The 23,274-nt window shown below is 40.7% G+C and overlaps 1 protein-coding gene across 2 annotated transcripts in view; it reads right to left on the minus strand.

Annotated features, from left to right (window-relative positions):
- Positions 1-23,274, minus strand: part of BARD1 (BRCA1 associated RING domain 1) — a 63,413-nt gene that overhangs the window by 11,315 nt on the left and 28,824 nt on the right. For both annotated transcript variants that reach the window (XM_037912451.2, XM_037912453.2), the window contains 4 exons: positions 21,794-21,966; positions 6,457-6,565; positions 4,853-4,988; positions 2,322-2,414 (listed from right to left, as the gene is read on the minus strand). In XM_037912451.2, the coding sequence (XP_037768379.1) occupies positions 2,322-2,414; positions 4,853-4,988; positions 6,457-6,565; positions 21,794-21,966 (511 nt within the window). The remainder of the gene's footprint in view (positions 1-2,321; positions 2,415-4,852; positions 4,989-6,456; positions 6,566-21,793; positions 21,967-23,274) is intronic.

Consider the following 23,274-nt stretch of genomic DNA (forward strand, 5'->3'; position numbering starts at 1 on the left):
GTCTCATCTAAGTGGATGTAACCAATTACTAAACAGAAGCCCTGAAAGCAATGATAAATAAGGAGAGAGTATGAAAAGCAGAGCAAAGTAAAACCCTTTTTCCTAACAAATGTTTCATCAGCAGGCATCCAATTATTTGTTATAACAATCTTTGACTTGTAAATGACTCTGAAGAAGACCAACAACAAACTGGTGGGAGCAGATGGAATGGTGTTGTTAATTATAGGCACTTAACTGCATCAGACCCCGTGAGTTATTACTAACATTTCCCGGTAGGGAGGAGAAGCACTTGCTTTTAAAAAGTATGTTGCTTACTAAGCTATAAGCATTAGCACCCAGGAGTATAATCATCAGTACTTTACCACCACATTAAATAAAACTCAACAGAAAACAAAGAAGTGTATTAAAATGTCCATGGAAAAAAGATTTCTGTACAGACTGCATTCATTTTTTTCTGTTACGTTTCTAAAGTTAAAAAACAACCAAGTTCTCTCACAAATGTTCAATCTCACCTCTGCAAGAAAAATCCATCTTCTCCCTAGTGCTTAATTGAAGGAAGAGATAATCCTGTACTGGTGACATCATTATGTATTAGTTTCTATATTGTTTGACCAGTAAAATGCTGAGATGGAGAAGAGGAGGATACTTAACCTGGAAAATTAACAAACCTCCTGAACAGCCTGTATGTAGCTTTGATAAAGTCAAGATCTGCCACAGAAACTTTAGATTTAAATATTCTCAGTGAAACAGAATTCTAATTACTGAAGAAACTCCATATGCACTCTGTGCAAACCCAGGCCTGGCTCCTAACCCCTCAGAAATTTGTTACCTCCAGCCACATAGAGGTTTTATCTTCCTGCCCATGTGTAACCTCTAAGCAGCCAGACATCTACAATACCATAATTGTCCCACAATTCCCCACTACTTTTCAGCAGCCAAACTATCTGAAGCCAGTCCTGGATACCCAAATCAACCTGTTGGTTTGGGCATACCAACATTTATCACGTCAGAGGGAGTCAATGAGAAACTATTCATACTTGTAACAGATTGCAGTACCAAGACTCCTTGAAGATTTTTCTTTTTGAATTACCTATAGATAAAGGGGATGAATATAATCTGTTTTAAATAAGTGATATCGAAAGTATCCAAGGGAACATTTAACCAATGTGCCATTTGAAAAGAACAGAGAAGAAATCAAGTGGATGTTAGGAAGTTACATGGACATTAGAAGCAGATGGCCAAAGTTTTCCAAAGTGACTAGTGATTTTAGCTGCCCAGCTTGGGATACCTTAAAGGGGCCTCATGCTCAGCATTTTAGGAAAAAATCAGCCCCCTTTAAGCTGGGCACCCAAACTCAGTAGTCCATTTGAAAAATTTAGGCTGCTAAGTTATTTGAAGAGTCCCTATTGAGTAAAGATGAGTTTTCATATCCAGTGTTTAATCATCCAAGACACTCCTGAAACCACTTGAAGAAAGCTCTCTATGAATTCTCCATTGATAGACAAACTGCACACGAATTAATTATAAAGGTCGGGGGGGGAGGGGGGGGGGGGGAAGAGGGGTTCCGTCCCCAGAGAAGTCAAGGGAAAAAAGAAGGGTTTTCACAATATAAATTAGAAGGGGAATTAATAAAGTCAGATGTATACTATATAGATATTTGTTCATCTGCCCTTTCATTTAAGTTACTATTTTGTTAGATGGAATATATAAGTCCTTGAATGCAGAGGTGTTTTGGATAGTATAACTACTGCTTTATATATTGCTAACAAGCACTGATCCCGTACCCCTAAAGCACCAAAATTTTCCATTGACTTCCGTGGGAGCTATGCAAAGCATAAGGAATACAAGGATGGGGCCATAAGCTTGACTGGTTTTTGCTGGTAACTAGTCATCCTGTCATTTCTCCTGATCAGGCAGTCTTATACTACTATAGCAAATCAGCCCTTCGACAGCCATTTAAAATGCTTAAACACATACATTGGAACATTTACCATGAGCATTCCAGCACTACTGCTAATATGCTGAGCGGTAAACAAATTCATTCCCTCCTTACATTTGGGGGATGACTATTTCACTGGTATCTGATTAACAATGATGCATTACACATTTTCCACAGATGGAGTAATTACATGTAATCACAATTAATTACATTAATTCTTGTCACTCAAACTTTAAAAAGCCCCATAGTTTATGTTAAGCCAATATCCATATTTGAAACAAGTTTCTGAAACAGGAATGGAAAGTTCTCAGACAATATTAATCCTCAGGTCAAACTATACATTTGTTTGAAAAATAAACGTTCCACCTATTCAAATACTTACACTCAAATTTCAGGACCCAACATCCAGCCAGAATGGCCAGCATACCTTTGATAGTACTTCGCATTGGATCATCAGCGATAATGACGTGAGTCACTAGAATAAAAGTTATACATGTAAAAAAGCCCACAAACCTAAAATAACAAGATCTATAAGACTTGTTGCAAATCCAGTCACCCCCAATTTACGAACTCTTTCCTCCCCATTTATGAGCAGCCATTCTTCCCCAAACTCAAAATCTGTTTTCATTCACTGCAATTAAACTCTTCTCTTTATAAACTTGTGCAAGTGGGGGTTATAACTGAAAACCCACAATATTTCTATCTGCTGTGAAAAGACACCTTTTAGTTGTTGTAAGTGTAGCTTATAAGAGAAGGAAGCATTACTGATCTATAAACCTACTTCTCCTCCAAAGGTATAATTGCAATAGGATTCTCACTACTGGATGTTAGTGCCTTAATGCAAGACTGGTGGAATTGTCTCAGCTCGAGATTTTCAGGTTCAACATGCAACAGTAGTTAGGTGGAGCATGAGCCTGGCCCCTTCTAAGCATTTCCATTACACATGATCAGCTTAACCACAGCCTGAGACTCTTTCAGTCAGTTCTATACTGCATGGGAAGTAAAGGTCTCAAGAGGAATAAGACAATCGATAAAAGCAATTAAGAGAATGCTTCAAAAAAAAAAATCCAACAAATGTAACTATTCATCATCAACTTAGTAAAGATGAACTTGAAACTCTGAGGACAGATGGCAGGTAAAAGAACTCGTCACAATACTATCTTCAGAGAAAAGTTACAGATCAGTAAGTTGCTTTTCTCTAAAGATACTACCTGTGTAGGATTCTCACTCCAAAAGTGTAATAAAGCTCAAGAGACGTCTCAAGTAACGAAGTAAAAGTGCAACAGATAGCAACTCTAGGGCCAGAAACAAAACTGTTATGAATTTTTTCCGTCCTTTTAAATGAGGAAGGAGAGTAACATCAGCTGCCTGGAGTTAGAGACTTTAACAACAGCATGCTGAAATGCTGCTGGCTTCTTCTTTAGCCTTTCTCACCTTCTGGAGAGGCCCTGCCTAAGACGAGCTAAAGCACTGCACCAGTGGCTCCAAGCAGAGGAGCCCCACTTGTGGCCTCAGCTTTGAAGGGGGTGGTTTCAAGCACTTTGACGAGGCCATCCCACTAATGATGAACTTAGGAGAGGGGAGCTGGGTTTGTACCAAGGCAGGTAGCACCAACGCAAACAAGACAAAAACAGAGTCCTAAGCCAGCAGGTTTACCAGGCTGGCTTCATGCAGATTGATAGGCGTCTCCGGGGTGTTGAGGCAGACCTGAAGTATTTTCCCATGTTTTCTTAGTACTCAGGGTGACATCTGGCAAAATGTGACATTGTGGTAAAGTCCAAGGAAGATAACCATTTTTTCTGCCTACTATAGATATGGCCCTGCAATACTAACAAGGGTGAAGCAGCTTTGCTGTATCCCTTCCTTCCTCCATGTTAGAGGTCATGTAACAGAAATGACGCAAAAACAAAAAAGAAAAAAACAGAAGATGAAAAGATGCAGCAAAGTGCCAGAAATGCAAGGAGCTGAGGAATCAGAGCAAGAGCAGAGATCCCCAGCGTCCAGCATGGGAGCACCAAGACAGGTGCTGAAGCATGGCAAACGTTACAGCTGTAGTGTTGAGGCATCAGAACTAGAGGAGCAATAACAGGGTGCTAAGCATCCATAACACCAGCACAAATGTAGAGGCTGGCACTGATACGTTACCCAAAAATTGCTGCCAAAGTGCAAAGTAAGCGGCAAAACACCAGCCACACTGGTGCTGAAATGCAACAGAAAAACAAAAAACCCAGAGACAAAAAACTAGGCAACAAGCACCCAAGGCAAACAGCTTCACAAACAGAAATGTTGCTCATGGTTCTACCTAGAAGGGAAGGACTGTTATGGGAGAAGGATATCAGATGTATGAAGATATGGATGAAAACAGCCAAACTGGTGACTAGCAGATACACAGAGCTCCTGCAGGCAGTGCCTTCACCACCTGTGGTCCAGAAGAACTGAGTGGAAGGTTCCAAGAGCAGTAGGTAAGCTAAGGAGGGCTATGCTACCACCTCAGTGGCATGGTACCCTGCTAGCAATGTAATGGGGGCAAAATATAAGCGTTTAGTGAATTCTGCCTGTCTTGCACTAGGAAGCTGGGAACTCAGACTTAGTATCCTGGTGGTTGGTTCCTTTTAAAGGATAAGTTTCTAGTCAACTCATTTTTGTTGCCAGCAAGCTCACATCTTCTCTTGTGCCAGAGGCTTCTCTCTCTTCAGAAAGAGCACCCATAGGCTGTGAGCTAACAGATGTGAAACTTTATATTGCTTCAGTCCTATTAGAGGCATAAATACTATATCATTCTTGGAACCTGAAGTTTTAATTCAATCTACAAAACATTACGCAGTTAACATCTTGATAGCTAAAATGTATAACCCTGGTACAAAGTAAGCATTAAAATATACCTAAGAGACATTCCAACGTGGGCTTACTTACCTGTGCTGTTAAACTCCACACATTTTCTAGCCTTCAGAACTGCTGCGAGTTTGCTCAGTGATTTTTGTTGCTCTGAATTGAGGCTGCTTCCCAGTAAAACAACAGGCCCTTCTCTAGGATGGCCTAGGCTTGCTTGCTGTGTGACAAGAGGAAAAAATGCTAAAGTCCTTCCTAAACTGAACTTAAAGAAAACAACCAATCTATTTGACAGTCTATTAAATAAAGAATAAGACTTTGAAATGAATAATTCATGGCATCTTACAGGACACATAAATAAATCTATCTAGAGGGAATGCTATGGCATTGTAGATACTTTCTTTAATTTATGTAACATACCAAAGCAATTTTCAATTAACTAAAAGTTCGGTCTTGGGGACCTTTTGAATCAGTAGCAGCTTTCAGCAAACGGGCTAATGAAGATGCAGCGTGTTCTGTTTGGGAACTGTAGTACATGCCTAACTTCCATAGGTCACAGTAATGTGACAAGAAACTCACCACACAGTCCCGACTAATAGCAATTACTGAGTATTAAGCAACTGGAGAACATAACGTACTCAGGAACATTTTAAATCAACGTGCTCTGAATGGTTTAAACTGGGGCATGAAAGGGTAAAGATTTTAAAATCACCCTTAATGTACAGTGCCTAGCACAACATAGCTTTCCCCCCCCCCCCCCCCCATTGGGTCCTCTGGGTGCTACCATAATATTTTTGTATATATACACACACAAGACATACAAACACAGACACATAAAACACATGAATAAATGTTTGCACATCAGCTTACAAATGGTACACAACTTTTACTGTAATGAGGCACTAAGAGTTGAAACTGTTCTACAAAGACACAATATCAAAGACAGCCACAAAGTCAGTTTGTCCAAAGAGGCACCACCCTTCCCCCCAGCCCCAAAGGTCTTGCAGGGCATTCTAAACAATGAAGAGTAAATATTTTTATTACATTTTATGGGTACATAGAGAAATACGTATGTAAGGTCTAATTTTCATTTACACTAAAGCCTCTATACATTCCTCTAGCAGGGAAAAAGGGCGTGTGTGTAAATAAGACCACCACCCACACACAGCCCTACAATTGTGACTGTTAAGGCGCACAGTGAGGCCAATTTGTTATCTCCAGCTGCGAGAAACTGAGAGGCCTCTGGCAGAAGACTGTAAAGACGTGTAATAACCCAGCAGTTGAAAACATCTTAATTATTGGGTGACGGGAGATACTGGAATAGCCTATTATACTTTTAAAGTGTGTAAAAGCATTTAGAGCAAAGAACAGGTGTGTGTTTTTACTGGATGTGTGTATACAACAACAAACAACAGAGGAAGACAACACACGATGTGGAATAAAGTTTGTCAGTATTTGGGAACCATTCTGAGTTATGGAGATGACTCCACAGTCTTGCATATAAAATCTTCTATATATCATTTTTGTTACAGAAATCTTCTTGGGAATGTTGGAGAGTTTTACAAATTTGACTGGGACTATTCTTCCCAGCCCATTTCTAACCTGTCTGTAAAGCCAGATGCCCTAGTTACTCTAGGTCCAAAGTGTTCAGGGCTCACAAGATGAATTTGATTTTTAGAAACACTTACTTCCCCGCATTGACTAAATGAATATGATTCATTCTTCATTGGTAGCATTAGCACAGACTTCATCTTTTCAGTTTCTGCGTAGTCCACAGGGCGCAGACCGAATATATTACTGGTAAAACAAGCACAGAGGGTTTAAGTAAATAAAATGTGTGACGTGATTCTTAACTAACTGGGTGCATTATCTGGATAGTTTTTCCACCTTCCTACTAATATGCAATTTCTGCTAAAACACACAGAAAAGATTCAAGAATTGCATCAAAGGCAGATGGATTCAGAATCACAAGCTCTTACATTCAACATGAGAAGTAAGAGAGTTTACAACCGAATGATAGGTTAAATAAACCACAGCCCTTGTTAAATGTTTTGCTGCTCACCCATTGATATCTATCACAACAGCCAGCATTTGGCTTTGTAACGCTTAATTGCAATCACGCCACCAGGGAAGAAAAAGCATGTTGATTCCAAATGGAAAGTTCCAACAGATTATTACAAGTTAAATACAAACAAATATACAGGTAAAACAGGCACACAAAGTCTTCACTTGAATCCACCAACATCGTGTCACACTGCTGATACAGAAAAAAATATGCTAGCAAGTATAAAAATACACAGTTTAGGTACAAAAATCCATATTAGCTACTACAGACTATAAAAGACATACTGAAAGTCTCTATATAGTAGGTTATAGATACTAATCAAGCCAAGACCAAGGGTTTATTGTAAATGTTATTTTCTCCTCATTCAATATTCCATTAGCAAATAATCCAGCTACCAGAATTCAAACACAATTCAAACAGAACAGTGTCATATTTTGATCTATATGATGTACTACAAGATGCCTGTTAACGAGACCACAACTGTGACAGAAAACACCCATGCGCATAAGGCTCCCACAGCTAGCCAAGATTGCTTTCTATTATAGGCATCAACTCAAATTTTGGTCTCTCTCTTATTCAGTTTGCTATTGTATGTCACAGGTGACAAATCTGCCAACAGAGAGAAATCAGGGTGATTACTCATGCTACGGGGCATGCAGGAAACCTCCTACTCCCCACATAATTCACCAGCTATAATTTGGATAGTTGTACCTGTAGTGAACCATGGGCATATCTGAGTGTGGCCGTGACATCTGTCTCCTCCCCACACCACCTTATAGCTGCAGGACAGTAGTTAGAGGGGAAAAAGCCTACAGCTACAGAACAGGTACAATAACTGGTGTTGGCAAGCCTGGTCTCACTAGCACTCCCCGGGGCATTGTGCCTGCCTTGTCCTTTGTAGGAATAACGTCTACTACAGCTGTTCCTCTTCCTTCCACCTTACATGGCCCTAGAGCTTAAAAGGAAATGTAAGAGCTCACGATGGGAATGAAGTGACTCGGTTATGCCATGTTACAGAGTAAAGAGTAATAGAAAAAGCAGAGCTAAAGAGGTCCAAAAACTGCTGTGTCACTATAGCACTATCTTTTCAGGATAGCCATAGGCTGCCATATAAAGCCTGTATCTAGGAAATCTGATTTTAGTCCATATGTGGAAGTACCTCAGCATAGTTACATGATTTGGCATAAACAGAAAGATCCTTGTATTAATCTTAACCAAGAAAAAACAATGAAATCAAAGCTGTATGATCATTCTAACCTAAATGCACTACTACTTTTTTCATTGCTCTTTAGTACACGCAACTTGTTAACAGAGAGAATCTCTGGTCAAAGATTCTGGACGGGTTTTTGCTAAAACACCCTAATTTCACAATAGTGCCAGCCCCTAGCTCTCCTGTATTTCTGAATGCTGGGAGCTGGCGTATTACAAATGTTGCAGATTAAAAGATAACTGGTCACACCTCAGTCCAGTCCTGGGAATTGCAGCCCATTAAATACTACCATGCTGTTCCTGCTTTGTCATGCATCATCAGGGTAAGCTGTGGCCTCTCTTTAAATTAGGGCAATATTTAAATCAAGCTGCTGTAAGATGGTTCCTTCAAACAGGTCCAAAAGAGAAATAAATATTAGCATATGCATTAAAATCATCATCTTTACACCAGATGGCTGAACCTAGCTTTTAAAAATGTTAAATTTCATATCACTTTGTATGCTTTTTTTATTTCATAGAGTGATAATGATGTCATTAATTGTTGCAAAAGAATCCCGAGGGCTTCAACTCTTGACAATTAAGTGAAAGAACAACTATATGCCTTATTACACAGTGTGTTCATTTGCACTGTTTCAGTCTTCATATTGTATTTAATTGGGGTTTTATGACAATTAGGAATTTGTTGTCTCAAAGAGCATTTTAAGTTTGCCTTTTACCAGTGCATACGCTGCCTAAGCTTCATATTGCAAGGTGACAAAAAATAAGGGATGTTCACATAATGTTAGAGTCAAACAATTAAAGTACAATAATGTTAGAAAATGCAAGACCTCAGGTTTTCACAACTGGGCCATGTTACACATGCTGAATATTTTGAGATATATATTTTTATTTTAATTGTGCAACTGTAACATTGAATAAACATAGGCTGTAGATTTTGCTAAGTGGGCCAAAGCCTGTGGCCCCTGTAATGGCAGGAAATAATTAGGTGAGATATGCCCAGATGATCCGAGCAGGCAAACCACACCTTATCTACAGAAGGTGGTATGCCCCACCCCCAGCAAGGACCCTGCCAATCATGTGAGCAAGACATACCGGCTGGGCATCTAGAAAGGATTCTCTGTATTACCTCAGAGGTGGTCCACCCCGCCCAGTGTCCCATCTCTAGTTTAGATCAATGTGATGCTTCAGAGGCAAGCATTGTGGGTTTTCTTTCCATAAGATCTTTATGCCCCAGCATTGCAATGAGAGAGCACATTAAGTTGATTATCTATGATGAGCCCTAAATCCCCCTAAGTCACTGCTTTCCAAGACAATCTCTCATCCTGTAGATCAGTGGTTCTCAACCTTTCCACACTACTGTACCCCTTTCAGGAGTCTGATTTGTCTTGTGTACCCTCAAGTTTCACCTCGCTTAAAAACTACTTGCTTACAATATTAGACATAAAAATACAAAACTGTCACAGAACACTATTACTGAAAAACTGCTTACGTTTTCACTTTTACCATGTAATTATAAAATAAATCAACTGAAATATAAATATTCTACTTACATGTCAGTGTACAGTATATAAAGTAGTATAAACAAGTCATCGTATGAAATTTTACTTTGTACTGACTGCTAGTTCTTTCTATGTAGCTTGTTGTAAAACTAGGCAAATATCTAGATGAGTTGATGTACCCTCTGGAACAACCACTGCTGTAGATAACCTGTGTTCTTAATTCCCAGATCTATTACCTTGATTAGACTGATTAGAACACATTGTTGGGATTGTGATTATTTAGCCAAGTGATTCAGATTGTTCTACAACAGTAACCTGTCCCACCAATCTGTATCTCATCTACAAACTTCACCAGCAAATATTTTATATCATTGTCTAGATCACTAATAAAAATATTTAACAGACTTGGACCAAGGATTGGTTCGGACCAAGAGCCGATTCTTGGGGGACCCTGCTGGAAACAGCCCTGCTCAGTGGCATCTCTCTAACTACATTTTGAGATCTGTCTGTGATCCAGATTTTAATCCATCTTATGTGTGTTCTGTACATTCTATATAATACACTTTTAAAAAAAATCAAATGTCATGTGGTTGTAAGTCAAAGCCCAGTAGAAATCCAAGTATACTATATCACAGTTGCCTTTATCAACCTGTTGTCTTTTTTTTTTTTTTTAAACAGGATTACAAGAGCTACCTTCCATGAAACCATTAATTTTATTCATTGACAAAAAACAATTAATTAATAGAGTTAATGTTGCCCAATGGCATCTTGTGCCAGTCCACTTTTCTCTTCACTAGGCCCAACATGGTTGTGTGAAATCATAAATACCCACCTCTATACACTTTGCTATAATAGAGTAGGATAATGGTCATGCTTTGAAACGTTTTGTATGTATAGTTGCTAACAGGGACAGCGAGAGAAATCAAGAACTTGACAGTTTCATTACATGGCAGATACAGTAACTAAGCACGTAAGCAAAGACTCATGTCTCTCTCTCCTTTTCCACTCCCCCTCTCCCACAACATACAGGCTGCCCTACCACCATTCCCAGCTCACCCTTCCATTCCTGGCCCATTAATCCATAGCACTTTAGAAGCTGTTAGAACATAACAAGTCTGGCACACCCTGCTGCTGCATACACATCAGGCAGATTAATGGAGGCTCACCTGCCTCCTTGATTTTTGTAGCCCAAGTTGTACATAGAGTCCTGCACACCTCTTACTCTTCCCCCACCCAATAGACTCCCTATGCTCCTGCTTTGGCCGAGGCTCTCTGCCACACTCTTGGCCCGCTCAGTCTACCTTCCCTCCAGGCCACTCCCATCCCCCCACTCCACACAGGGATGGTGTGTACCTTAACTTTGTATTTCCTGGTACTCTCAGGTTTAAATCTGTGTTACCTTCAGGGCCTCCCAAGATCTTGGCCCACACATATGGGGAGCAAGAAGAGGATCTCAAATCCACCGCGCAGGGGCAGAGACCCCAGATCCTAGCACAGACACAGGAAGGAATGGGAGCTTGACAGGGCCCCACACCCCTAATACCGTCTACTCAACATGCCACCAACTCCCAGTGTCCCATCCCTTGACCTGTGCCCCACAACTCCTCTCCTATGCACTCCACTCTTCTCCCCTTCCCCGAGCAAGTATTTGCATGTGTAATTTATTTTCTTTTTGAATATACTTTGAGCAATTTCTGAATTTTCTGCTGTATTCAGATTACATTTCCCTGCCCACTTCCCCCCAAAACAAAAACCAACCCTTTGACAAAGGCAGATTGGAGCAACATGCATACATTTCATTTTCAGATTTCTGCCAAGGGTGGGTTCTGAACGTATAATACCCGGGTGTTGCTACGGTTCAATGGCCACAGCACGGCCCCTTGAGCCACCCAGGTCATATGAAAATGGGCTGGGTAGCAACCTCTTGCATACTTTGCCTACATGTGTGCAGTGTAATCCGTTTGGTGCCTAAACCTTAGGCTCAAACCTAACACTTTGTTGAACAACATCTTCAGTGTTGCCTTCCCAAGAGGGCAGTGGTTGTCACTAACTGGGGCAAGTGTTGAGTGATTGAGACACCTTAGGCAAAATCAGAGCCATGGTTTGACCCCCAGGTATGCACAGAAAAAAGTAAAAAGAAAAGGAGGACTTGTGGCACCTTAGAGACTAACAAATTTCTCTAAGGTGCCACAAGTCCTCCTTTTCTTTTTGCGGATACAGACTAACACGGCTGCTACTCTGAAACAGAAAAAACTAACTAAAATCAACCCTGAGAAAAGCTTTTTTTTTTTCCCCCCGGGGGAGGGGCGGGAAGAGACTTTATCTTGGGGACCTTTTGCTCAAATAACTCCAAATTTAGATCACCCTCACTAAGGCACACCACATTTCGAGGTGATCCATGTAAGCATGCCAAGTTTAGAGTACACAGAAGAGTCTCCTTTTAAACAAAGGCCTCCTCAACCTTAACTTTAGCCTCTTATTCTTTGTTGATAGAATCCTGAAGTTAGAGGCTCCATCTTTTTTAGGTCAGATAGATGTATTACTCTTGCTAATCCAGAGTCCAGAAGTGCTCCAATAAATACCTCTTCTTGAATGAGGGTGAAATTAGACTTTTCAAGGTTAATTTAGGTCTACAAGAGTCAGATGTATCCTTTGAGGCAAAAAGTCTATCAGCTACTTATCTAAGTACTGACTGATGGTGAAAACACTTCAGGCTAAAGAGAGCCTAAATCTAATATTGGAAGGATCACTGTGCTGGAGAACAGAGACCTTCAAAGGCACCTCAAGCCTGATGCTTAAACCAATACGAAGAGTGATGCTGCATATGATACTGCAGCTGACTCCTCAGGACCTTCCATGCTGGATTTTGCGGGACCACAAAGTCAAAGAGCTCCTCAACAGCAGCTGATGACCCTTAGCACTGGAGTTTGTTTGATGGGGCGACACTACTGAACTCCAGGGCGTTGGGAGTCCATTGGCTACTGCCAGTCTAACGGGATCTTAATGTAAAACTCCAAAGATGTTTGTTACTGAGGGATGAGGGTGACATGGCTGACCACAATAGGTGGAGCTTGACATTGGCCTCAAGCTAAACAAGAGCTCTTGGTGCAGGGAGCAGTGTTCAGCCTCAGGGTAGGGCACAATGGGGATTGAGAATATTTCTCCGTCAAGGAGTTAGAGGCTTTAGAAGGATTCAATTTTTTTTTAAAAAAATCAGTACATGTTGATTTCACTGTACACAACAAACCAACAAAAAAATTTTCCATTGATAATTGAAATTTACAGACAGGCAAATGAAGAAAAATGCTGCTTGAGAACTCCTTTGAGTTTGATTTAAGCATATTTACTTCATATACTCTGACATGTGGTGCTGACAATGTGTGTTTTAAGAGTAATAAAGCTTTAACTTTCTGAATCTCAACATCTATTGTCATTAAATAATTATTTTTTCTGATCCCTATCATTTCCCACAACTGTGAAAACTTTAAACCAATAAAATCAGAAAAAAGTGCTTTAAAACAAACATTGATAATATCCACTGAAATTAAAAAAAAAAATCCAAAACACATTTTACCAAGCCTACAGATATAGTTCCAGCATATGGGGTAACAGTAACAATACAGCAAAGTGTAGTGAGGGGAAAGGACAACCTGCTAGTCAGGAAATAAGGAATCAGAGAGAAGGAAAGAATGTATGATAAGGCAGATATGTATGCAGAATTAAGGAGAGCTTCAAAAGCATTGAGAAGGCTGATTTTTTGTTTGTCATCTCCAATTTAGGCAGTCAAATGCTAAATTTTTGTATCCACATGTATATCCAACATAAATAATATATGGTCTAAATGCCTCATTTTAACACCTCTAGCCATTGTATTTTTACTCAGCAGGCCAATGTAAATAATTTTTCCCCTGGTTTCCAGACCTTCTTGGAAAAAGAAAGATCAGCTCCCAGTGCTATATTTTTACTATTTACCCCTATGTGGAAAATTCCTAATCATAGAATATCAGGGTTGGAAGGGACCTCAGGAGGTCATCTAGTCCAACCCCTGCTCAGAGCAAGACCAATCCCCAACTAAATCATCCCAACCAGGGCTTTGTTAAGCCTGACCTTAAAAACCTCAAAGGAAGGAGATTCCACCATCTCCCTAGGTAACACATTCCAGTACTTCACCACCCTCCTAGTGAAAAGGTTTTTCCTAATATCCAACCTAAACCTCCCCCACTCCAACTTGAGACCATTACTCCTCGTTCTCTCATCTGCTACCACTGAGAACAGTCTAGATTCATCCTCTTTGGAACCCGCTTTCAGGTAGTTGAAAGCAGCTATCAAATCCCCCCTCATTCTTCCCTTCCGCAGACTAAACAATCCCAGTTCCCTCAGCCTCTCCTCATAACTCATGTGTTCCAGTCCCCTAATCATTTTGGTTGCCCTCCGCTAGACATTTTCCAATTTTTCCACATCCTTCTTGTAGTGTGGGGCCCAAAGCTGGACACAGTACTCCAGATGAGGCCTCACCAATGTCGAATAGAGGGGAATGATCACGTCCCTCGATCTGCTGGCAATGCCCCTACTTATACAGCCCAAAATGACATTGTCCTTCTTGGCAACAAGGGCACACTGTTGACTCATATCCAGCTTCTCGTCCACTGTAACCCCTAGGTCCTTTTCTGCAGAACTGCTGCCTAACCATTCGGTCCCTAGTCTGTAGCAGTGCATGGGATTCTTCCGTCCTAAGTGCAGGACTCTGCACTTGTCCTTGTTGAACCTGATCAGATTTCTTTTGGCCCAATCCTCTAATTTGTCTAGGTCCCTCTGTATCCTATCCCTGCCCTCCAGCGCATCTACCGCTCCTCCCAGTTTAGTGTCATCTGCAAACTTGCTGAGTGTGCAATCCACACCATCCTCCAGATCATTTATGAAGATATTGAACAAAACTGGCCCCAGGACCGACCCTTGGGGCACTCCACTTGATACCGGCTGCCAACTAAACATGGAGCCATTGATCACTACATGTTGAGCCTGATAACCTAGCCAGCTTTCTATCCACCTTATCGTCCATTCATCCAGCCCATACTACTTTAACTTGCTGGCAAGAATACTGTGGGACTGTGTCAAAAGCTTTGCTAAAGTCAAGGAACAACACGTCCACTGCTTTTCCTTCATCCACAGAGCCAGTCATCTCGTCATAGAAGGCAATTAGATTAGTCAGGCATGACTTGCCCTTGGTGAATCCATGCTGACTGTTCCTGATCACTTTCCTCTCCTTTAAGTGCTTCAGAATTGATTCCTTGAGGACCTGCTCCATGATGATCTTTCCAGGGACTGAGGTGAGGCTGACTGGCCTGTAGTTCCCAGGATTCTCCTCCTTCCCTTTTTTAAAGATGGGCACTACATTAGCCTTTTTCCAGTCGTCCGGGACTTCCCCCGATCGCCATGAGTTTTCAAAGATAATGGCCAATGGCTCTGCAATCACAGCCGCCAACTCCTTTAGCACTCTCAGATGCAGCGCATCCGGCCCCATGGACTTGTGCTCGTCCAGCTTTTCTAAATAGTCCCGAACCACTTCTTTCTCCACAGAGGGCTGGTCACCTCCTCCCCATGCTGTGCTTCCCAGTGCAATAGTCTGGGAGCTGACCTTGTTCATGAAGACAGAGGCAAAAAAAGCATTGAGTACATTAGCTTTTTCCGCATCCTCTGTCACTAGGTTGCCTCCCTCCTTCAGTAAGGGGCCCACACTTTCCTTGACTTTCTTCTTGTTGCTAACATACCTGAAGAAACCCTTCTTGTTACTCTTAACATCTCTTGCTAGCTGCAACTCCAGGTGTGATTTGGCCTTCCTGATTTCACTCCTGCATGCCCGAGCAATATTTTCATACTCTTCCCTGGTCATTTGTCCAATCTTCCACTTCTTGTAAGCTTCTTTTTTGTGTTTAAGATCAGCAAGGATTTCACTGTTAAGCCAAGCTGGTCGCCTGCCATATTTACTATTCTTTCCACACATCGGGATGGTTTGTCCCTGTAACCTCAATAAGGATTCTTTAAAATACAGCCAGCTCTCCTGAACTCCTTTCCCCCTCATGTTATTCTCCCAGAGGATCCTGCCCATCAGTTCCCTGAGGGAGTCAAAGTCTGTTTTTCTGAAGTCCAGGGTCCATATTCTGCTGCTCTCCTTTCTTCCTTGTGTCAGGATCCTGAATTCAACCATCTCATGGTCACTGCCTCCCAGGTTCCCATCCACTTTTGCTTCCCCTACTAATTCTTCCCGGTTTGTGAGCAGCAGGTCAAGAACAGCTCTGCCCCTAGTTGGTTCCTCCAGCACTTGCACCAGGAAATTGTCCCCTACACTTTCCAAAAACTCCCTGGATTGTCTGTGCACTGTTGTATTGCTCTCTCAGCAGATATCAGGGTGATTGAAGTCTCCCAGGAGAACCAAGGCCTGCGATCTAATAACTTCCGTTAGTTGCCGGAAGAAAGCCTCGTGCACCTCATCCCCCTGGTCCGGTGGTCTATAGCAGACTCCCACCACAACACAACCCTTGTTGCTCACACTTCTAAACTTAATCCAAGACTCTCAGGTTTTTCTGCAGTTTCATACCGGAGCCCTGAGCAATCATACTGCTCTCTTACATACAGTGCAACTCCCCCACCTTTTCTGTCCTGCCTGTTGTTCCCGAACAGTTTATATCCATCCATGACAGTACTCCAGTCATGTGAGTTTTCCCACCAAGTCTCTGTTATTCCAATCACGTCATAATTCCTTGACTGTGCCAGGACTTCCAGTTCTCCCTGCTTGTTTCCCAGGCTTCTTGCATTTGTGTATAGGCACTTGAGATAACTTGCTGTTTGTCCTGTTTTCTTAGTATGAGGCAGGAGCCCTCCCCTCTTGCACTCTCCTGCTCGTGCTTCCTCCCAGTATCCCAGGTCCCCACTTACCTCAGGGCTTTGGTCTCCTTCCCCCGGTGAACCTACTTTAAAGCCCTCCTCACTAGGTTAGCCAGCCTGCTTGCGAAGATGCTCTTCTCTCTCTTCGTTAGGTGGAGCCCGTCTCTGCCTAGCACTCCTCCTTCTTGGAGCACCATCCCATGGTCAAAGAATCCAAAGCCTTCTCTTCAACACCACCTGCATAGCCATTCGTTGACTTCCATGATTCGACCGTCTCTAACCAGGCCTTTTCCTTCCACGGGGAGGATAGACGAGAACACCACTTGTGCCTCAAACTCCTTTATCCTTCTTCCCAGAGCTATGTAGTCTGCAGTGATCCACTCAAGGTCATTCTTGACAGTATCATTGGTGCCCACGTGGAGAAGCAGGAAAGGGGTAGCGATCCAAGGGCTTGATGAGTCTCGGCAGTCTCTCCGTCACATCATGAATCCTAGCTCCTGGCAAGCAGCAGACTTCTCGGTTTTCCCGGTCAGGGCGGCAGATAGATGACCCAGTCCCCCTGAGGAGAGAGACCCCGACCACCACCACCCACCTTCACTTGTGAGTAACTGATTCATTGTTCATACTTACGCTATATGGTGAACAGTAAGAACCCTCTTCTTATACCATGGCATTGGCTGTGTAGACTTTGGATCTGGGAGTACACAAACAAACAGGTCTGTTTATTCCCCCTGGGAGTAGGTGGATGGGGAATGGGTAGAGCCTTGGCTCTGCTCCCCAGTGCATCAGCCAGCACTAATTAAGCTGGGTTGGGAGTGGGAAGGGTTATGATTTGCTGCTGGTATAGGGCAACAAGCAAATTAATACATACCTCCAGCAGCACTCAAGGAAGGGGGAAGCAAGGAAGGAATTGTGTCTGAGGAGTATCTGAGGCACAATATGATCTGGGATACCCATGGGGTGAAGCAGTATATGCCCATGCCTTGCTCACATCTGCACCTAGAGGCACGTCTACCTCTAAATAAAATATTCCCATTTACCTGGGATTGTTCACACTCAAACTTGCACCAACTGGATGAAGGCTAAAACACACCTAAAAGAAATAAGGCAATGAGACAATTTTTACCAATGTTAAACTTATTGTGCATGAGGAACTGGCAAGATAGCCCATTTGAGTGAAAGCATTTATGAACAACTGTGAAATTGCAAATGCAATAGATCTAATTTTTCAAGTCACTTGGCTTGCTGTGAAGCAAGGAAAAAAAAAGACAGAACTCAAGAGAACAAGCACATGAAAACATAAATGTGTAGGAGATTAACTTAAAAAAATTAACTAGACCAGCCGGGCAATTAATAGGTCCACTGGTCCATATAATATTTTCCATTTGCAGTTCGTATCTTTCTTAGTCAGAAAAAAATTGAACAGCAAAGAAAATGCTCTAACTGCTTAATCTTGCAGATTTTCAAAAAAGTATTGCCAGGGAAAATTGAAATCCTATGATTTGTCTTCTGGAAAATAAAAACAATTCTGAACTGTGTTCTCATCCTACAAAATATGTACATGCACTCCCTTTTATAGTAAAGCTATTTCCTATACTTAAATCATAGAGATAAAAATCTGACAGTATTTTTGAGGTGAGATGTACTAGATGTAAAGTTTACTTCTATGGTATATCAGATGTCTGTTTAAAGGTTTTGAAAAGTAAAATTTTAAAAATTCACAAAGACTCTCTATATATGAGTAGTATATGGACAGCTAAAATATTAATTCTTGGCATGGCCACAGACTTCCTGTGTGACTTTGGGCAAGTCTTTGCCTCAGTTCTCTATCTGTTAAATGGGGATAAAAGGACGTCCTTCCTCTTTTACAATCTAAACAGACAGGGCAGACAAAGCACAAGATTTCAGGTCTTACCATGTATATCTACAGAATTTAACCCAATGGATCTCATCTCAGTTGGGACCTCTAGGCACTACAGTAAATTAGATACTAAATACCTAAAAAGCAGTATTAAACTAGGTTACTATATTTTATAGTACACTTTTTACGAAGTGTCATATAGAACTATTTCAAACTAGCACTCTAAGATTATGTCTACACCTCGAGCAGGGGAAGATATACCTGCACTAGCTCTGTTCAAGCTAGTGAGCTGAACAGCGTTGTCATAGTATCGCAAGCAGTGACAGGAGCTAGCCACCCCAAGTATGTGCCTGCCCAAGATGCCAGGTACAAATCACTTGTGCCCCAATGGCTACACTCTATTCTTACTGTGCTAGCTCGACCAAAGCTAGTGCAAGTATGTCTTCTCAAGCTCCAGCTCTCAAATGTAGAAATACCCTAAATTCAACTCAGGCATCACTTTTATTCCAACACCCCAAATTACTAATGCACACTGTTAAAAATAAAATATTGGTTTACATAATTCTCCACTCAAAATAAAAGTGTTTGACTGCAAAAGCCACATTTTGCTTAATGATGAATATATTTATACAGGGGGCCTAAATACGGTTTGAACACATTTAACATGTTGACAAAATTTAGTGGGCTAAGAGAGATACAGGAAAACTGATTATTCAGGCTTTTATATGGCTCTAAAAGGTTAATCAGCTAATTAAGAACCACTTATATCCCATGTCAAAGAGGGCTCTCTTTAATAGGAAGTTTTAAGCTCCTCAAGAGCCTGGGGAGATGGGAATGAACAAAAACTAGTAGAAAATTAGAATATTAGTCAGATGAACTGAGATGAAGAAAACAGCAACGCAGTTTGAGCAGTACAGGCTAAGACCACAAACTTATTCCATTTAAAGTTGTGCATCCGTCTAGTAGACTCTTAAGCAGCTAGCAAAACTTCAGATCTTGCTCAAAACTAAGTACTAAATCTCTACCCTTTCAAAAACCTGGCTGACAGTGACAGAGATCCCATGGCAGATGTGTACATAAATAGCCTGAAAGACAATGGGATTATCAACTCAGTGTTAAGAAACCATCCTGCCTTGATCAATAAGGAGCTTTGAACCTCTATATTACCAGCTTGGTCACAACTATTGCTACAAAGGCAATTAGAAAAGTCAGAATTTATGTGATGTCATGTTATATCATGCTTTCACTGAAAATAAATTGAAGCAAGGGATGCCAAAAAGAAGAAAACTGAAGAGCTGTGAGGCGGAGGGAACTGCAGGAGTCTCATTGTAGGGTGCTGTCGCACTGGGAGTAAGAGCAAGCGTTATAAGAGAAGTATTTCTAAGACTTAGAAGTTTTGTTTGAACTTTAATTTTCTCTGTGCCTCAGTTTCCACATCTGTAAAACAGCAATTATAATAATTGCCTCTTTGTAAAGCGTTTTGGGATTTACGGATGGAAAATACCTAGCTTACACTGTGCTATTACATTGAAGACTTACTCCTGACATCATAGAAGGGGTGGCATTCTTCTATACATTACAACATGGGAGTAACTTCATCTACTGGAGTAAGAGGACAAATTGCTTTTACCAAATGGGAAGAAAAGATCTTTGATGTAATTCTGCAACTACTACAGTAGTGTGTTACACAACAGCATCTCAGCAACAGATACAGAAGGACTATATAAGATCAGGAAAATTAAATCTTTTTTGTGGCTCTTACCAAGTGGCATAACACTAAACACTTGCCATGGCACTTGCAGGTCCATTTGCAGGAGATGAAACATAAAGAATGCTAAATTCGTACCCAGAAGATTTTAATAAAGTTTGAATAAATCACAGTATAAATTACTCCATGAGAATTATCTAGCATTATCATTATTCTCAGACATCACTCACTTTACAGAAGCCTTTGGCAAGGTACATTTAAAAATTCTTGCTAGGTGTAAAACCACTTAAGAAACTATAAATGAATTTTGTATACCCTGGAAATTCTGAAGTCATAGTGCCTCCCCGTTATTAACATTGCCCATTTAAAAATTCAAACAGAGCCCTTTTCTGTACCACTAAAGGCAGTATGCTGATACAACCTGTAGCCAGTCTCATAAAACATTTTATTTTAGAGGGGATGTAGTCTTGGATACCCCATATCACACTGTTTCAGATATCATTGTTGCTACAATAAATATTAGAACGTTGCTTATATTCACACTAGACTATGTCTTGTCAGTTCACATTTTGAATGGAACTGGACTTCAATCTATTTTCTTGTTTTGAAATGAGTAGGAGACTTTTTGACCAAAGGTGGTCATATATTTGCCAGTACGGCTAACGGAAAACAGTGGGCTAATAAAAAGACTGACCTGAAAATTCTAGTATTGCCAATTTAAAGTTCTACTGTACAATTTCTCCAGTCTTTTGGCTGCTATCAAAAAAGATTTACACCCAAATTGGTTGGTTGTGTAATATTTTCAGAAACCCAGGAGAGTTGTAAAAATCATGCAGGCAGCTACCAATACCCAACTGGTGAACATTTTATCTTGGAAAGCTGACACCTGAGGAAGCAGATGTACTATCCTATTTTTTTTTTTTTTTTTTAAATATGCTGCCAGGGCCAAGGGAACGATTCCTTTTGTACTTTTCTGATTTATTTTTATATCCTGATACATTTCATGTAAACTAGAAGTATTTTCTGATCGAATACCTCCATTCTGTAACAGAACTTCAATAAGTTTACAACATTTGAAGCTAGCTAATTAACTAAAGCTTCCTTATCCCCACTTCACACTATGGCCAAGGAGGTACATACGTCAGCAAACAAGTCAGACATGAACAAGGCTACATTCTACAAGCATGTAATGTGCACATGCCATTTACGACAACATGCATGGTACCAGAATACAGATTGCATACAGTAGCTGCTGATACAAATAGCAATGCTACTGCCATTGTAGCATGACATGAACAACCCAGCATCTCAATTCAACTGATGTGATGACAACGAGAAAGATAAATCCATGAATAATTATTGTGTGTTTGAGTCAGTATCAATCACTTTACAACTCCAGATGTTTGCTACATGCATATCAATAGAGCAAACTCACCAGAAACATACATAGCTAAAATGGAAGTACTTTTTTAAAATATCAGTAATAATCTCCATTATGCACTCAGATTTTTTTTTTTAATGCTAATTTATTTTTTTAAAGCCCAAACTTCGGGATTTGTTCCAAACTTCATAAAGAAAAGCTTAGGACAATCCTGAAGCCTAAGCAAAAAAGATAACATCCAAGTTAGAAAGGGGCATTGTGTAATTGAACACAAAAAGAAACTCCCATTGAATTAACCATATATTTTGTATTAAGAGCTTTGGTTCAAATTTACTCAATGTTACATCCTGGACTTTCACCAGCAACATCAATTTTGAAATAAAGATGTCAATTACAAAACAACATTACACAGCTACTCACACTGCATCCTGGGAGGCTCCATGTGAGAGCAACAGCTCAACAATGCTCATATGCCCATTCTTGGCAGCATCATGAAGCGGTGAGTCATTCTGATACCCAGTAGTGTTCACCAATGCCCGGTGCTGTAGCAATAGCTCCACCACCTTCTTGTGCCCGTGATTACAAGCCTCATGCTAGCCGGTGATGTTGACAAGAAGCACACGGGAAAAAAAGACATAAAATTCTAATGAAAGTACAGAATGTTTTTTTAATAATGGATGTTTGTCACCATGAGTTAATGCATTCACTTTCATAGCACCTCTCAGACTGGCAGCATGATGTGGAGATACTATTCAATTTTGACAATGCAATGGCCATCATGAGTAATTATCTTTTCAAACATGGCATTGATAAAGAGCACAGAGGAACTGAACACAGACCACGTGGTATGCAAAGACGACTATAAAGGAATGCCTTCCAAGTTATCGACTAGGGTCAAACATGCTCTTTGGGAGAAAAAGGCAGCGGATGAAAAGGGATTAGCACTCACTACCTCTAATTTTTTAATGAAATTCAAGCATGCAAGAATACAAAAATATATCTAAGATATACCTGTTGGTAACCAAAGTTCAAATTCCACTATTTAATGTGCACCCAAAATGGTGGGAACTACAGATCTAATGGCATTAACAGTTTACAAGACGTACAAAAAACTGTACTTGCACTCTAACCTGGAAAGAGATCATTTTGCACACTTAAGAAATCATAGGTGAATATGATGGTAAAAGTGAGAGAGAACACTGACACTTGATGAGAGGTGGGATGATTCTAAAGGAAGAGCACTCTCACATTGCCATAAGGAAGACTATTTCTCATAATCATCTTCTTTATGACAGGTTTCAGAGTGGTAGTCGTGTTAGTCTGTATCAGCAGAAAGAACGAGGAGTACTTGTGGCACCTTAGAGACCAACAAATTTATTTGAGCATAAGCTTTCATAGGCTAAAGTCCACTTCATCAGATGCATGCAGTGGAAAATACAGTAGGAAGATACACACACACAGAGAACATGAAAAAATGGGGGTTGCCATACCAACTCTTAATGAGACCAATTGATTAAGGTGGGCTATTATCAGCAGGAGAGAAAAAAACTTTTGTAGTGATAATCAGGATGGCCCATTTCAAACAGTTGACAAGAAGGTGTGAGTAACAGTAGGGAGAAGATTAGCATGGGGAAATAGTTTTTTAGTGTAATGACCCATCCACTCCCAGTCTTTATTCAAGCATAATTTGATGGTGTCCAGTTTGCAAATTAATTCCAGTTCTGCTGTTTCTTGTTGGAGTCGGTTTCTGAAGTTTTTTTGTTGAATAATTGTGACTTTTAAGTCTGTAATGCTCAAATAAATGTGTTAGTCTCTAAGGTGCCACAAGTACTCATTCTTTCAGTCTTCTTTATGTTTTGGATACAATAAAGATAGGGGCAAGAAAGAACAAACTGTAAAAA

The sequence above is a fragment of the Chelonia mydas genome, chromosome 11 (genome assembly GCF_015237465.2).
Source record: "Chelonia mydas isolate rCheMyd1 chromosome 11, rCheMyd1.pri.v2, whole genome shotgun sequence".
In the NCBI taxonomy this organism is placed as follows: Eukaryota; Metazoa; Chordata; order Testudines; family Cheloniidae; genus Chelonia; species Chelonia mydas.